This window comes from Gadus morhua, chromosome 1, assembly GCF_902167405.1.
Source record: "Gadus morhua chromosome 1, gadMor3.0, whole genome shotgun sequence".
Classification (NCBI taxonomy): Eukaryota; Metazoa; Chordata; class Actinopteri; order Gadiformes; family Gadidae; genus Gadus; species Gadus morhua.
The window spans coordinates 4835322-4851213 of NC_044048.1; the positions used below are offsets into that span (position 1 = coordinate 4835322).

Genomic DNA, 15892 nt, shown 5'->3' on the forward strand with positions numbered 1-15892 from the left:
GGATTTGACTCATAAAGACACGAACTAGATGTCTAATGTAAACATTGAGGCCTGATCAACATAAAGGAGACTTTTTGAATGTGTTAAAACGAAAATGTGTCTAGAAAAAAAATCAACCTTCAACCACTGCTGCTTGCGTAAACTCCTGGCATCCAAACATGTGACAACACCACTTTGCATTGTGGGTAGCCTCGCGGCGCGACAACAATAAGACATTAATCTGTGTTGCGCCTTTATTTTGAAAAACATACCTCAACTAACTGCTCCCACCTCCCTCCAGAGTAGAACTATTTGTCCAACCCACACTTCCTCTTTCAGCTAAAACAAGTTGCCAGACTTCCTTGTTGACCTAGGGTAGGCATAAGCTCTTGGTGTGGTGACACTACACAAAATCGTCACAGTAAAGGACAACAGACACCATTGTACAGATTCACCCTTTGCTTTAATCCCTGAAATGGAGGTGGCAATAGTAGGTGAAGAGTAAGACAATACTAAAACGTAGGCCGTGTGTGTCTACATTCACAGTATGCAGCCGTTAGTTGGAGGTTTGTATACGTAAAAAAACACATTAGTGTGTACTGGCTACCATTTCTGTGTGTTTGTGTATGTGCGTGTGTGTGTGTTTGTGTGTGTGTGTGTGTGTGTGTGTGTGTGTGTGTGTGCGAACATGTGCATGCAAGTCTAACATATTTGTACCGTTATTGCATGGGAAGGATCCTAAACCTGAAATAGTGAATCAAGTCACATATGCACACTATTACAAACCTGACGTTCCTGTCTTCCATCAATAAGGTATTAACTTGTCCTTTAAAAAAGCACTCTCTTGCCAAACACACACACACACAGATACAAAAAAAGCTTTTTATGTAAAAATGCTAACTACAATCAAGCCTGCTGATATTCAGGACTGGGTGGAGGAGAACCGGTGTGGTGACATTCTGCCAACAGGCCAGCAGTCGTCCATTATTCGCGGCGGCTGTTGTTCTCCAAAAGAGCCTCTCCTCTTCCAAACCCTCTTCCTCCCCCTCCTCCTTAAGTCTGGGACAGGCCTAGGTCCCTCCTGCTTCTTCCTCTTCTTTTTCTTCTTGGTCTCCGGTCACTGGCTTTGGCAGACGTTGCCTCCGCCCCCTTTGGCGCCGGCTGCGGCCTTCTTGCGCCGCTTGTTGAGCAGCGGGTTGCTGGAGGTGTCCAGGTCCTTGATCTTCACCTGGTCGTAGTCCACGCGCATTGTGGCCAACGCACTGGTCATCTCCTCCTGCAGAGGGTGCACACAATCACAATCACACACACACACACACACACACACACACACACACACACACACACACACACACACACACGTGCGTATAAACAGGTGCACACACACATAGATACACACACGCACGCACATAAACACACGCATGAACATGCATATAAACAAGTGCACACACACACACACACACATACACCCGCACATGAACACATACCAGAATACGCATACAAACATGTGCACAAAAATACATTCACTGGCATGCACACGCACACACAAACGTACACGTACGAACACACTCATTCACAGAAAAACACACATATGCCCACACAGAGGTTTGCCAGGAGGTCACTCTTTTATCTGTTTAGTTCTCCCGACTGGCTCCCTCTTTAGCTTAGGGTGAAACTAAATTCATCATCTGTAGAACAACACTTCACCACTATAGTGTTGAACAGGATAAGGTTCTGATCTAGCAGGGACTAACCTACAGTCATCCTCCTGTAGTCCTACTGTGTAATAGCCCCTGGGGAGACGGCACGGGACCTTAAGCGTAAATCTGCCCTCAGACTTTAGATTATTTATCTAAAATCTGATTTGTCAGACTAATCAAGGATCTATGCATTTTATTATGCATTCATCTCATATATATTTCTCCATTTTACAGGGCCTCAAACCAACTCGTTCTGTGGGTCGCATTGTGACCATTATGTTGTATGGCCTGAACCGCTTTCTGTTCAAATGGGTGCGTTCAACCGTTGTGTGAAGCCATAGCCATTGTGTCCCTACTCTATAAACCACTGATTAAATCACCTCGATTGCCTTATGTGCTCAGGAATTCACCTCACACATACACACACACACACACACACACACACAGACACACACACACACACACACACACACACACACACACACACACACACACACACACACAGACACACACACGCACATACGCGTGGATAGAGCATGCACACCTGATGTGACCCTGAATGAGGTTAAAAAAGGCATTGTGCTGGAGCATATGACATGTTGAAATGACTGTGTGTGAACAGAGACATGCCTTGCAGGGATAGAATTCAATGTAACGACCCGGAGGGGAAGGTGTACTCCGTGTTCAAAGAGAGGTTATAGAGAGGAACCAAAGAGGTTGGTTTAGACCAGCCAGGACATTATAGTCACCTCTTCCATAGATACACGGTATAAGGATTTAGAACAATACAATATACATTTATTCCCTGTTCTAAATTGTATTTACATTATTTTAATAAATGTCAGCATTATAAATAATATGTTGATGAATCTTTTAAACTTTAATCTCTTCGCAATCTCCAAACCTCGCGTCTACAAGCTCGGGTTGACGGTATTGGGCGGGTGAGGTGTACTGCCAGTGTAAGACCAGTAGTTGGCAGTATTGGGCGGTGAGGTGTAATGCCAGTGTAAGACCACTAGTGGACAGTATTTGGCGGATGAGGTGTAATGCCAGTGTGAGACCACCAGTTGGCAGTATTAGGCGGGTGAGGTGTAATGCCACGGCACGCCCACTGTATGTCAGTGTTGCAGAGGTGCTGACCTTGACGTCGTCCCACATCTCCTTGTCTTCGGTGAGGACCCGCGTGGTGTGAAGCGGCGTGGAGGGTACCACCATAGACTGCTAGGGTACAGAACAGACAAACAAACGCTTTCACCAGAAGCATTTCAACATCTTACGGTATCATTATACACGACCACCGCAAGTTCTGAGTGAAATGAAGCATGTTTTGTCAGTTCTCCAGCTCCCTACAGTTTCCTATTGAAATAATTAACTACACTTTATGACCTTGAGATGTCTTAAATACTTTGTCAGGGTTATTAAACAAACAGAATAAAACAAAATACTTTGGAGAGCCAACGGACATTTCTCAATGTCGCTCTCTTTTATCTATTTTTTCAGTTTTCCTTTTCATTTTCATCAATACAAAATGATAGATAATATATATTGTCATTTCATAAAACATACATTTAACGAAATTCTAAGTGGCCAAATGCTGCAGATTGGACGAGGCCTGTTTCAGTGTTGTGTTAAAGGTCCCATGACATGAAAATCTCACTTTGTGAGGTTTTCTAACATAAATATGAGTTCCCCTAGCCTGCCTATGGTCCCCCAGTGGCTAAAACTTGCGTTTGGTGTAAAACGAGCACTAGCTGTTCTGCTCGCCTTTGAAAAAACGGAGGCTCAAGCGCGCTGATTTGGAATGTCTGTGCTCATGACGTCATGAGGAATCTCAGCTCCTCCCCTTACTCTGCCTGGCCCGCCCAGAGACATTGGCCCGCCAATGAGACTCGACCGTGCGAGCGGCACATGTGTGTGTGTGTGAATACACACACTGTAACGCAAGTGTCTTGTCGGTTCTTTGACGTGTCTTGTATTTCCACAACGAGACTGTCGTGGGGGTTATCTGAGCCATGGTTGAGAAGGAATTGGGGGAAAGGAACTTTGGTTTGACTCGCTGAAGTACATGAACTGCGACATGCCGCCGGTTGCCGCGAGGCACCATTGCCCGGCAGCGGGCAGCAGGCAGCGCGCGGTTCAGTCGACTTCAGGTCGATGTGAAAGTGGAAGAACCAGAGACGTCGCAGAACCCGACAAAGTCGTTTGTGATTCATAATATCGTCTGGAGGCGCACACAATATGTTATATGATATAGATATCTATGTATTATATGATATTATTTAGATATAGAGCTCCAGGACTGTAACGCAAGTGTTGTACACTTCCTTGTTATTTGGATAACCGTTCTGCTGTTGGTGTGATGGCGCATAACACGTCGGACTCTCGTCTCTGGTATTTCTACAACAAGACTCGTATTGGGGGTTATCTCAGCCAAGGTTGAGAATGAATTGGGGGGAAAGAACTTTGGCTTTGACTCCCTCAAGTCAAGAACATGAACCACGACAAGGAGGAGAAAGGGATCTTTGCCGGGCAGCGCTTAGGCACCTCCGCCTCCGGCGGTGGTCCCTCAGCGGGGCTCAAGCGGGAGACATTCGCCGCCAACAATCCCTTTCTCCTCCATGTCGTGGTTCATGTTCTTGAGGGAGTCAAAGCCAAAGTTCCTTCCCCCCAATTCATTCTCAACTTTGGCTGAGATAACCCCCAATACGAGTCTCGTTGTAGAAATACCAGAGACGAGAGTCCGATGTGTTATGCGCCATCACACCAACAGCAGAACGGTTATCCAAATAACAAGGAAGTGTACAACACTTGCGTTACAGTGTGTGTATTCACATTGATGTGGACGTTGAAGAACCAGGAACGTCGGAGAACCCAACGCGGTCGTTTGAGATTCATAATATCGGCTCACACAGCTTTTGGCCGTGATAATATATATTAGGCTATATGATATAGATATCTGTGTAGGCTATATGATAATATTTAGATATAGAGCTCCAGGACTCCCGTGTGTTCTACAATATTTACAGAACACGGCTAAAGGCTGTGTGCGCCTCGCCATTGCGATACATCCACTGTAAACAGAGCGCATGGTACCGTCCTTGGCTGCAAGCTGCTCAGGGCCACACCCCCACCCTCCTCCTTGACACGCCCACCGAAACAGCGCATTTGGGGGAAGCTCAATGTGCGACTGGCTGGAGTGGCTGTAACTCTGCACCACGGCTGAATTTCAGGAACGTCTTTGAATACTGTGTTAGATGCCCACTAATACCTATATTAAAGAATACATAAAATAGCATGTCATGGGACCTTTAACGCAGACTGGATGAGGCCTGTCTCAGTGTGTTGCAGGGTTGTGTTAATGCAGACTGGACAAGGCCTGTTTCAGTGTTGTGTTAACGCAGACTGGACGAGGTCTGTTTCAGTGTTGTGTTAACGCAGACTGGACGAGGCCTGTTTCAGTGTTGTGTTAACGCTGACTGGACGAGGCCTGTCTCGGTAGGGTTTTTTACGTACGTTGATCCAGGGCTGGTTCATGAACTGGGTGATGGTCATCCTTTCGTTAGGGTCCGTCTTCAGCAGCTGATGGATCAAATCTTTGGCTGGAAGAACCAAGGAGAGGGAAATATCAAAAGGAAGGCTGTACAAAATATATTTAATTCACGTTATCCATACACACACACACACACGCATTATCATCCAATAATGGATGTCCGATGGTCCCACAAAAGTCCCATGGTCTTGCCTGCTGCAGTGTTGAGTTCTGCTCTACTGCCTCTAAACGTACCTCAGCTAAGGCTCTCTGCTTCATTGTCTTAGAACTCCACCAGACTATCTGCAGTCTTGATGAGGTGGACGATTTAGGCACATATGAGCTGTTTTATATTGTATTGAATCTGATTGTATCTTATTATCCCATTATATATTCTTCCAAGGAGAGCTTTATTTTTTGGGGGGCTAGAAACACTAGTCATTGATTGTGGGGTATAAGACCAGATCTGTATGGCTGTTTTGAAGCACCAGTAGTTTAATGATGGGTAGAAACATCAGTATGCTGGTGTGCACCCCAGAGGTGTACTGGTGTGGGGGTAGTACCTTGCTGGGACACCTCACCCCACTCGGGGTTGGGGAACTCGTACTGGCCCATCCGGATCCTCCTCTTCATGCCCGGGGAGATGGCCTGGCCAGTGTTGGAGTAGAACGGAGGGAAGCCGCACAACCTGCCCGGTGGAGGAGAGGAGGTTAGACACACACACCCATGCACACGCACACACACACACACACACACACACACACACACACACACACACACACACACACACACACACACACACACACACACACACACACACACACACACACACACACACTTAGTACACTCAGGATGCACAGAAAACACAATAAAAACACACACACATACATGGAACTCACAAGGTGTACACACAACACACACTATCCCGAACGTATGTACGCACACAAAGAGTACTTACAAGATGTACATGATGACACCCAGAGACCACATGTCACATGATTTATCGTATTTCTCAGGCCCCAAGACCTCAGGAGCTACACAAAGACACACACAAAGGAACACACACACGCCAAGGGATTGAGAGACAACATTGCACGTTCACGCATGATTCCTCCGGACCCCCATGTGGTACACGGATGTCGTTGCAGGCAGTGGATTAGCGTGGAGTAGGCTGAGGACGTGTCTCAGAGCACAGCAGGCTACTCACCCACGTAGTAGGGTGTGTAGCAGGGGGTCTGCAGGGCGTTGTGCAGGGTGGTCTCCTTGGCAAAGCCAAAGTCTGTCAGCTTAAGGATTCCACTGCCATGCTCTGTGGTGTAGAGCAAGTTCTCCGGCTGGAAGGAAAGAAAGGCGCCGAAAAGAGCTAAAAAAAGAGAGCGTGTGTGTGTGTGTCTGTGTGTGTGTGTGTGTGTGTGTGTGTGCGTGTGTGTTTGTGTGCTGCATGTCGGCATGTATGTGGTCATGTGCTGATAAGGTACAGAGATGAGAGATGGAGTGTGGTCTGGAATAGGGTTGTGGTGCAGATAGGCCGGGGCGACGAGAAGGGTTTGGCTTTGGGTCTGGGTAGGGGTTATTGTTGTTGTATAGACGAGGGTTTAAAGGTCTGATATTTTGCCGCCAGGCGTTAGTGGGATTAGCCATTGTAATGGCTAATCACACCCACACCTGGTGGCCTGATATCAGCCCTCCAAGGTGTTTGTTTGAGGAAGGGTTTAGGGTCGGGGTTAGGGTTTAGGGTTGGAGTTGGGGTCGGGGTTAGGGTTTCAGCGTTGGGGTTAGGCTTTCAGCTTAGGGTTGGGGTTGGGGCTAGGGTTTCAGGGTTGGATGGGGGCTCTGTGCTTACCTTAATGTCTCTGTGTGCAATGTTTAAGTTGTGTAGGAATTCAATAGCTGCGCCGATGTCCCTCATAATCTCACTGGCCTCTGTGAGTAGAGTGGAACAAAGCCAGGGGAACAATGATCTTAGAGTGGATTTCACCAACAACCCTTTACCTGAACGATGCAATAAAGAGATAAGCAATTTGTTGATCTAGATTTTGTTGCAATTTGAGGAGTTTTGTCGCCTAACTTGATGTTAAAATGTGCACAGACAATAGAGAGCTGATTAAAAATGTACCGGCAATTACTTTTAATCTAGACTAATTTAGGTGCAACCTGATTAATAGCTACCCCTTGATTTAATCGTGGTTAAGATGTTATCTAGTTAATACACAACAATGCTCAGCAGATCATTATTGTCATTATTTCACGATAATGACCGGCTTGCTGTAAATTATTCCGCTTATTACACTGTTACTTATTAAAGGCAACAATAATTTGAATCAAATATAACAAAGAAACGATTCCATTGATCGTACAATGGAATTCAGTGCTAAGGCTCAACAAAATAGTTTGCTGGGTTGGAAATATTGTCCATAGCAACAGTCTGCAATTCATAGCAGCAGTCTGCTATACTGAAATAACCGCAGAATGCCTCAATTGACCAATCATTTTGTAATCCACAAAACTGTGTAATAACAGCCAGCAACAACAGTAACAGCACGAGTACAACTCTTTATTTTGGGGGAACTCTTTGTGTTTAGGTTGTTACCTAACTAGTAACAACGGTAACACCATGAGAACAAGTAAAGTCTTTATTTTTGGGGCACTCTTTGTGTTTAGGAGGTTACCTTTCTCTGTGAAGGCTTGGTCGCCTCTGGCCTGGATCCGACTGAACAGCTCGCCTTCCTGCATGCTGGATGGACAGAGGACATGTTCTGGGCTTTGTTTGTGTGGATGTGTATGTGTGAGTGTGTGCATGGCAAATGTTTGCACTGTTAAGATACAGCTGCATACTTTTGAAGCATTGAAGCAAAATGTATATTTCTGTCTTTCCATTTTTACTCCAAATCCTGAAACAGCACCCCCTGTATTCTGAATACATGAAGAATGGCTGGTTGGATTAGACCTCCTACATTGAGTCATCTTAACAAAAACACAAGGTCAAAGGAAAGTAGAAGCCCATGAATATGAAAATGCAGAGGACGTATAAATAAAAAAAATATCATAAAAATAATGTATACATTTATAAAGCATATATAAATATTCAAAAAGTATAGTTCCTCTGAGGGTCAGAAGTAATACACTGTGATACGTCAGCGGGAGATAGTGACTCTCTCTGCTTGTATACAAGACAGTACACAACATCTGGTCGTTTGCTGCTCTCAGAGCGACCTTTTATGACGCCAGCATTCAAACAGGAAGTAGCTGACAAGACGGGTGAGAGATTAATAGCCACACACACACGCACACACACACACACACACACACACACACACACACACACACACACACACACACACACACACACACACACACACACACACACACAAACACACACACACCATCTCAACCACATACGCCCGTGGTCTAGTACCTGTGAGCTGTACATTGTGCGTGCCGGTGTAAGCCCACGCATCTGGACCCTTGAGAGGGAACTCTCTATACCGTTGAGAAAGGTGCCTGCTTGTGGGAGCTGGGGGTTGTGGGTAATGTAGTCCTGTCAGTAAGACATACCACTCCATGATGATAAGGAGGCACTTCTTGCCGTGGTGCATGTTCTCGTAGAGGCTGAGAATGCGTACGATGTGGGGTCCCCCCGACACGTGCCAGTGCAGCTCTACCTCCCGCCGGGACTTGGGGCTGTCGTAGAGGATCTGGAGAAACACGCAGACATTAGAGTACAGTGGTCATTAGAGCACAGTGGTCTTTATAGCACAGTGGTCATTATAGCACAGTGGTCTTTATAGCACGGTGGTCTTTATAGCACAGTGGTCATTATAGCACGGTGGTCTTTATAGCACGGTGGTCTTTACAGCACAGTGGTCATTATAGCACAGTGGTCTTTATAGCACGGTGGCCTTTACAGCACAGTGGTCATTATAGCACAGTGGTCTTTATAGCACGGTGGTCTTTATGGCACAGTGGTCATTATAGCACAGTGGTCATTATAGCACAGTGGTCATTAGAGTGCAGTGGTCATTATAGCACAGTGGTCATTATAGCACAGTGGTCTTTATAGCACAGTGGTCATTAGAGTACAGTGGTCATTATAGCACAGTGGTCATTATAGCACAGTGGTCTTTATAGAACGGTTGTCTTTATAGCACAGTGGTCATTATAGCACGGTGGTCTTTATAGTACGGTGTTCTTTATAGCACAGTGGTCATTATAGCACAGTGGTCATTATAGCACAGTGGTCATTAGAGTACAGTGGTCATTATAGCACAGTGGTCATTATAACTGAATTTATCCAATACAGCACATGTTGATTTCCGTTGCGTCATTCCCATAAAGATTCTTCTTATTGATGTGTAAGAAGGGGTCAGTGTATTCTGTCATCAAACTGACCATGACCGGGGCCATGATAGACAACAGACCGTCTGCAGTGTCTGCAGGCTGCCTGTTGAACGATTCTCCATCCTTAGCCTCGCTCCGTGCTAACGGCTTGAGGATATCGTGTCCGCTCAATGACTTTATAGTTAATGCTCCAGTTCTGCGATTCCTCCGTACTGTAGGAAGCTGCACAAGAGCTTGGTAGAAAGTCACTGACTCAATCCCATGTGTCTGGTCACGTGATCAGAGGCATGGCTATAACCCCCCCCCCCCCCCCCCCCCCCCCACTCTGTGGAGCGTAAGCCCGTCACAATGCCGGACGGAGGGCCCACCCCCGCGGACACGCACATGAAAACAGGAGAACACGCACAAGCAGGTGGTGGACCTTGACATAGCGAGCCTCGTGCATCAGAGTGTATTCTGGGATGTAACCGAGATGGAATGACCTCCCTGCTGCTGTCCACAAGGCCGTCACACACGCCAGGGTGGGGGTGGGGAGAAGCGCACCACACGGACGCACACGGACGCACCGTGATGATGACAGCAGACTGGGTCCGAACAGCACCCTGGAGCGAACAGCAGCCTCGTGGACCAGCACCCGCACTCAGAACAAAGCGCTGACACAAAACCAGCTCAGAGCACGGTGGGATAGCACTAGGCCGGAATAAAGACTCCCAAATCCGAATGGAAAAAGCAAAAAAGGAATAACACTAATGTTTAAATACTCTGTGACTCCCATGGGTGAGTCACAGTTTATAAAGGTACTCCTTCTAATAACTATTTGAATAACATTTCAAGCACACCCAAATACAGTCTACATACATCTGAAAACAAACTTTACCCCACAGTAGTTCAATATATATATATATATATATATATATATATTATAGCTGTCAGTTAAACGCGTTATTAACGGCGTTAACGCAAACCAAATTTAACGGCGTTAATTTTTTTATCGCACGATTAACGCAAATATTTTATACAAAAAAATAAAAATTATTATTATTTTTTTTTTTTCTTTGGCTCAAAACAAAGAAGCAGTAGCCTGACTGCTATGTTCAAATGACATTTGTTCAAAGCAGTCGTTTAATTGCACTATAGGCTCTTTTTTTGTATCGTCCTGTTTTGATCAGTGTATATGCCAATGTTGTTATCAATAAAAAATCATTTGCACAAGGCAAGCCGATGCACTTCACCATGTTGATAAGAGAATTAAAATGAGAATAATTATGGGACAAAAAAATCAAGGGATATTTAGCATAGAAAAATAATTTGCGATTAATCGCGATTAAATATTTAATCGCTTGACAGCTCTAATATATATATACTACACACAAACATGCATTCTGAATCAATTTCAGAGGTTTGTTTTTTGTGTGTATTTCGGTGGTTTCATGATCAAGCTTAGCAAGGGTAATGAAAATGTGGGTCTATAATGATGATAGACGAGAAGGTCTATCAGGTCAACTAAATATGACTGAAGATGATTCACGGTAAGAGGAAGGAAAGCTGTGCTGTTTAGAGTGGCAGTAGGGGAAGTGTGCTTCTAACCGTCCCGCTTGATAAACTCTCTCTAACCTTAACATCCCCACCACACTCAAAACTCCCCAGCCCAGTTCTGCTATGACTTGAATTAAACACATTCCAAATACACAGACACATACACACTCTGTGACTCAACTCCCAGGCCCTTTATGTTTTATTATATCTTGGAAGCAACACTTACACATATTTGCTTTCCCTTTTTACAGAGGTCATCAATAAACCATTGAATATAAAGTATATGAATTACTGTGCCCAATAGGGATGACTACTTATTAATCTTGATTTTAAACTATGGCAATAAAAGGCCTGTGTTTTTATTACATTCACTCAGGGAATGAATTACCTTTAATACGATAAAACACACCTCAGAGGGCGTTCAAACAACAAATACATAGTTCGAAGCAGTCCAAGAGGTAACCCAGTGTGTATTATTAGATATAGGACACATCCTCAGTGTCAAACTTCCCCTCTCAATGACAGCAGCACATTTAAACCTACTGGACCAACGCTAATACACTCAACACACCCATCAGATGCCACAGCGTGTATGTTGAACATCAAAAGGGTCCAATGCTAGAAACAACAGAAGGAAGATCACACGATATTAACTAAATCTCCTCTTGCCGTTGTCTGGCCCTTTTTAACAGCTCAACTTAACGCCACATTTCAACAACACAGGAAGCCGGAGCGAAGGGCAGAAAGAAGGAGTGTTCCAACAGTCTGAGTCAGCAGATGATCTCAGGTCGGAACTCACCCACTGATTAACCCCCATTAACGAGCTGCCGTTCAGCCCTCAGCGTGTGGGAAAGAGCCGCTACAGTGCTATATAGTATAGTAAAAAAAAGTATCTACATAGTTCTATAGATATCTTTTTAAAATGACCTTTGGATCAAAGCAACTACCAAACAATTGAATATCTATGGCATTTCCAAACCCTAGAAGTGTTAATGCCTTGCTCTACCAGCTAGATAACTCTTATTAAAGCCAATAAACACCAGAGCCGAGTCAAACCAGCTTTAAAACCACACAGACCCGAGGTTTGGCAGTGGTGCTGGCAGGGCCGGCGCTGGCCGTTTCGGTGCCCTAGGCGACTCGACATTAAATGGTGCCCTGGACAGGACTTCTGAGAAAAAAACCTTAATCTCCCAGTACCCCCCCCCCGGGTACTGGGAGAGCAGAGTTACAGGCAGAGATGGTGTAGTTCTTCCCCCTATGGAGGTAGACCGGTGGAGCGGGCAGAAAGCCCCCCAGCATGCCAGCCAGGGACAAGAGGGAGCTCTTAATGGGGCTGACAGGTAAGGGGAGCCTTTGTGGTTTGTTCCATCACTGGGCTCCTCAGTCGGAGACTGGGGCCACTGGGAACAGGAGGCCTGTAATCTGATTGCAAGGCCTCCACTCTAACGTCTGTTGCAAAGTGAATTGCCCCTATAACCGTCCATCATGTTTGGCACCCTCCACCGCACTTCATTTAAAAGCAAGTGCTTGTGATATTTGTGCCCCTCGGCCTCCATTCTTGATTCATTAAACACAGAGAGGCTCATAAATTAGCAGCAGTGCCGATAGGATGTGCACCTTGATGAATGACTCTATTTATTACATTGAACACACAGTGAAGCCTGCTCCAGCTAATAATCATAGATAGGAATCAGAGCAAAAGGGCCTGTAGAAGACGACATAATAACTTGTTAATTTCCTCTTTCCACAAATATCAAACCTCAAAAGTGTTTTAATGACAGATGTGCATCGTGGGTAGCAGGCAGCAGCCAGAGGCTTTCCCACTGCTGTTTGTTCTTCACACGATAAGAGACACGCTTGTCCTTGCCTTGATTTAAAATGTGGCCCAGCACACTCACCCTAAACTCGTTGACCAGCCAGCGAGTCTTTTTGGGCTTATGATTGTATTATGTAACTAGAGGACCCTGCGCTGAGCCTCAACATGCGATGCCTTCTCGGTAAAGATAAATATTCTACTCTAAGCGGCCGCAGCCTCCGGTTCTGCCTTCATTCTTATAAGCAGAGGTTTGTTCTGTCCCTTTGGTCTTAGCTCCACTCCTTGTTGTGTGGTAGCAGAGGCCTAAGAAGCTGTGATCCGTCTGACCGTGAGCTCTCTACCCCGGTGGTGGTGGTGGTGGAGGGGATAGTGTTTGTGAAGGGGGTTGGTGGAGGTGTGGAATGGTGGTAGTAATCGTGGTGATGGTGGTACAGGTGGAGGGGCTGTGGTGAAGGAGTTGTTGGTGTTATAGGGGAGGGGTGGGCAAGTCACTATCAATGTTCTGAGAATACTGTCAACTTCGATGCACTGAAACAGTAAAGCAACAGAGGAAATAGAAATAGAAAAGTGTGCATTGTAACTTTTTACTGCTCCTGGTGTAAAGTGGCCCTGTCTTGAATGGCAGAACCTGATTTGGGGAGGTGGTGCTTGGTGACCTGCGTTACAAATATGGTTATTTAAACATAATCTAGAGGGAGCTATACAGGAACACCCCAAACCATTCTCGGTTAGATATCAATGAAAACACCGTAGGCCTACTTGCGGTTGATTATGCACATCACGGTTACATATAAGTTGTCCTAGTTGTCCTAATACAGTTGGGCCTATTGAAGCATGGTAGCATACATTGAGCGATGGTTTTTGGATTTTAATTTGATGGAAATAAAAAAAAATAATATTAGTTATAGGCTGCTATAGTGTGATAATAACTCATATTTGACCGCAACACACAGCTATTAATTAACACTTAGGTGTGTAAGTGGATACCTTCAGCGCGCACTTCTCCCCAGTCTTCTTGTTGTAGCACTGCAGGACCTTGCCGTTGATCCCCAGTCCCAGCACCTGGGTGGAGATCTTGTAGTCATCCGTCACCGCGTTCCGCTTGATCTCCAGTTTGGTATAAATAGGCAAAGGAAAGCGTGTGGACTCGGATTCATTAGTGTCCTTTTTGTCAGTTCCAAAAGGGGCGTCCAGCCCGGACTCTGGTGTGTCCGGGTCTGGTTCTGCCCTGGGCGCTTGGAGAGGTTTCTCTTGTTCATTCCCATTTTCCAGCATAGTCACCCCGGAGTTTTCCTTGTACATTATTCTATAGTGCCAGAAGCAATGAGTAGCCTAAAGCCAAGGACTATAAATAATGACTTCAAATGGGGAAACGATTCCTTTGCCAGGAAGGACTGGCTGTGCGTCTGGCTGTGCGTCTGGCTGTGCAAAGCGCTGCAGTCTCTGCGGTGGTTTCCAACATAACAATTACAAATAACCAGCCGAGGCGTATTGATTTTACATCACCGTAAATTTATGTCACTACAACAAGTATTGCCAAAGTGCAAATTTAAAGAACAACCCTCGGTTAATCCATCTGCGTGTTCTCCTCGTTCCGCTGACGGAACTATGCCCGGCTGAAGGTAGTTTCCGTTCATATGAAGTCACCACTTCTCACCAGCCGCTCAAAATGTCAAGCCGCTTCATCGGTGCGTCCGCTTCGTTGCACCAGCCCCCGCCCCTGTAGCACCCGCCCCCCCACCCCCCCGCCGCCCCTTATGGACCAGCCCCACGCCCCTCTAGTTATGGTGTGACCCTGATGCCTCGGACACCAGCCTTCCGAGTTGCATTTTCGGTCTCGGAGAATTTATAGCGTTCCCGTTCGACTTTGTGATTGTGTCATGAAATTGGCTAGTCGTTGTTTATTGTTAGCTACATTAGCCTCTTTAGCATACAAGCTCTAAAACAAACAACACAACTTTACATTGTATTGCACGCACAGCAAGGCCGTGCAATGCATTAATTGGTGACCGGAATAAAGAAGCATTGTAATTAAGTCATTCAAATGACGAACGTGGTAGAAATACAAAGAAAATAAATCTCCTTACGGGCGCCGCCATTTTTGCTGAGATTGTCATCACTGCTCTCGGACTACTCTCAGAATTCTGAGAAATTAAGACATAAAGGGGCCGTGCCTCCAAGAAATGCCGCAAGAAAGCTGGGACACACCATTAAATCATATTTCTCAACTATAGCTATGTGTCACCGTCTTAAAGGCGCAGCAGCGCTTGTCCGTAACCTTGCATTCACACTACATGCTTCCGTCGACGGATGGGAGCTTTTTGACGCATCCATGTGTTTGCCCGGATCCCTGGCCTGCGTCAAAAGTTGAGAAATGTTCAACTTTGGCAGTGACGGATCCATCGGCCAATCAGATCGCGTTTTGCAAATATACGCAATGAAATGGCCTTTGTAATACAACCCGGGAAAGCACATGGATACGTCAAAAAGCCCCCATCCGTCGACGGACGGAGGTAGTGGGATTGTAAGGTAAGGTGAGCATATCACCGAGCACGAGCACCGGTGATTGATGATTCGATGATGAACGAGACGTGGGCTTGTTATTCTTGTGCAGGGGTGATGATGGCTCCATGAGAACTCTTTGAAATATTACAAAGCAGTGCTCAGTAATATCGTTGATGAAAGAGAAAAACCTTTTTATTAGACGGTCACCCAACTTCAAAATGGTTTTGTGTAGGCGTTTTGCTACAATCATGCAATCATGTACCTTTGAGGGAGAAAGGATCCAAAATCCATTTAGGCTTTGGTTTCAGTGTCCAACCTTATCTTCCTCTAGCTGATAAACAAAACTTCCAAATAACAAAGCTCTGTGGGACTAACTGGGAAAGGTGTTTGGGGGGGGGGGGGGTCTGTGTCTGGGGGTGTGTGTGTCTTTGTGTGTGTTTGGGGGTGTAGGTATCTGTGTGTGTGTGTGTGTGTGTGTGTGTGTGTGTG

The 15892-nt window shown here is 45.6% G+C and overlaps 1 protein-coding gene across 2 annotated transcripts; it reads right to left on the bottom strand.

The window, feature by feature from the left end:
* Positions 1–423: 423 nt before the first annotated feature.
* On the bottom strand, positions 424–14595 carry mapkapk3 (MAPK activated protein kinase 3). 2 transcript variants are annotated; one of them, XM_030357586.1, is made up of 10 exons: positions 13886–14595; positions 8764–8903; positions 7878–7942; positions 7052–7131; positions 6416–6542; positions 6167–6242; positions 5772–5896; positions 5193–5278; positions 2820–2897; positions 424–1255 (listed from the first exon to the last, which is right to left on the bottom strand). In XM_030357586.1, the coding sequence occupies exons 1-10, from the start codon at positions 14198–14200 to the stop codon at positions 1097–1099; spliced, it is 1251 nt and encodes a 416-aa protein (XP_030213446.1). In that variant the 5' UTR covers positions 14201–14595; the 3' UTR covers positions 424–1096. The 2 variants fall into 2 exon arrangements, with proteins under 2 accessions (XP_030213446.1, XP_030213445.1); XM_030357585.1 differs by having other exon boundaries at positions 2820–2900; positions 13886–14593.
* Between the last annotated feature and the right edge of the window lie 1297 nt (positions 14596–15892).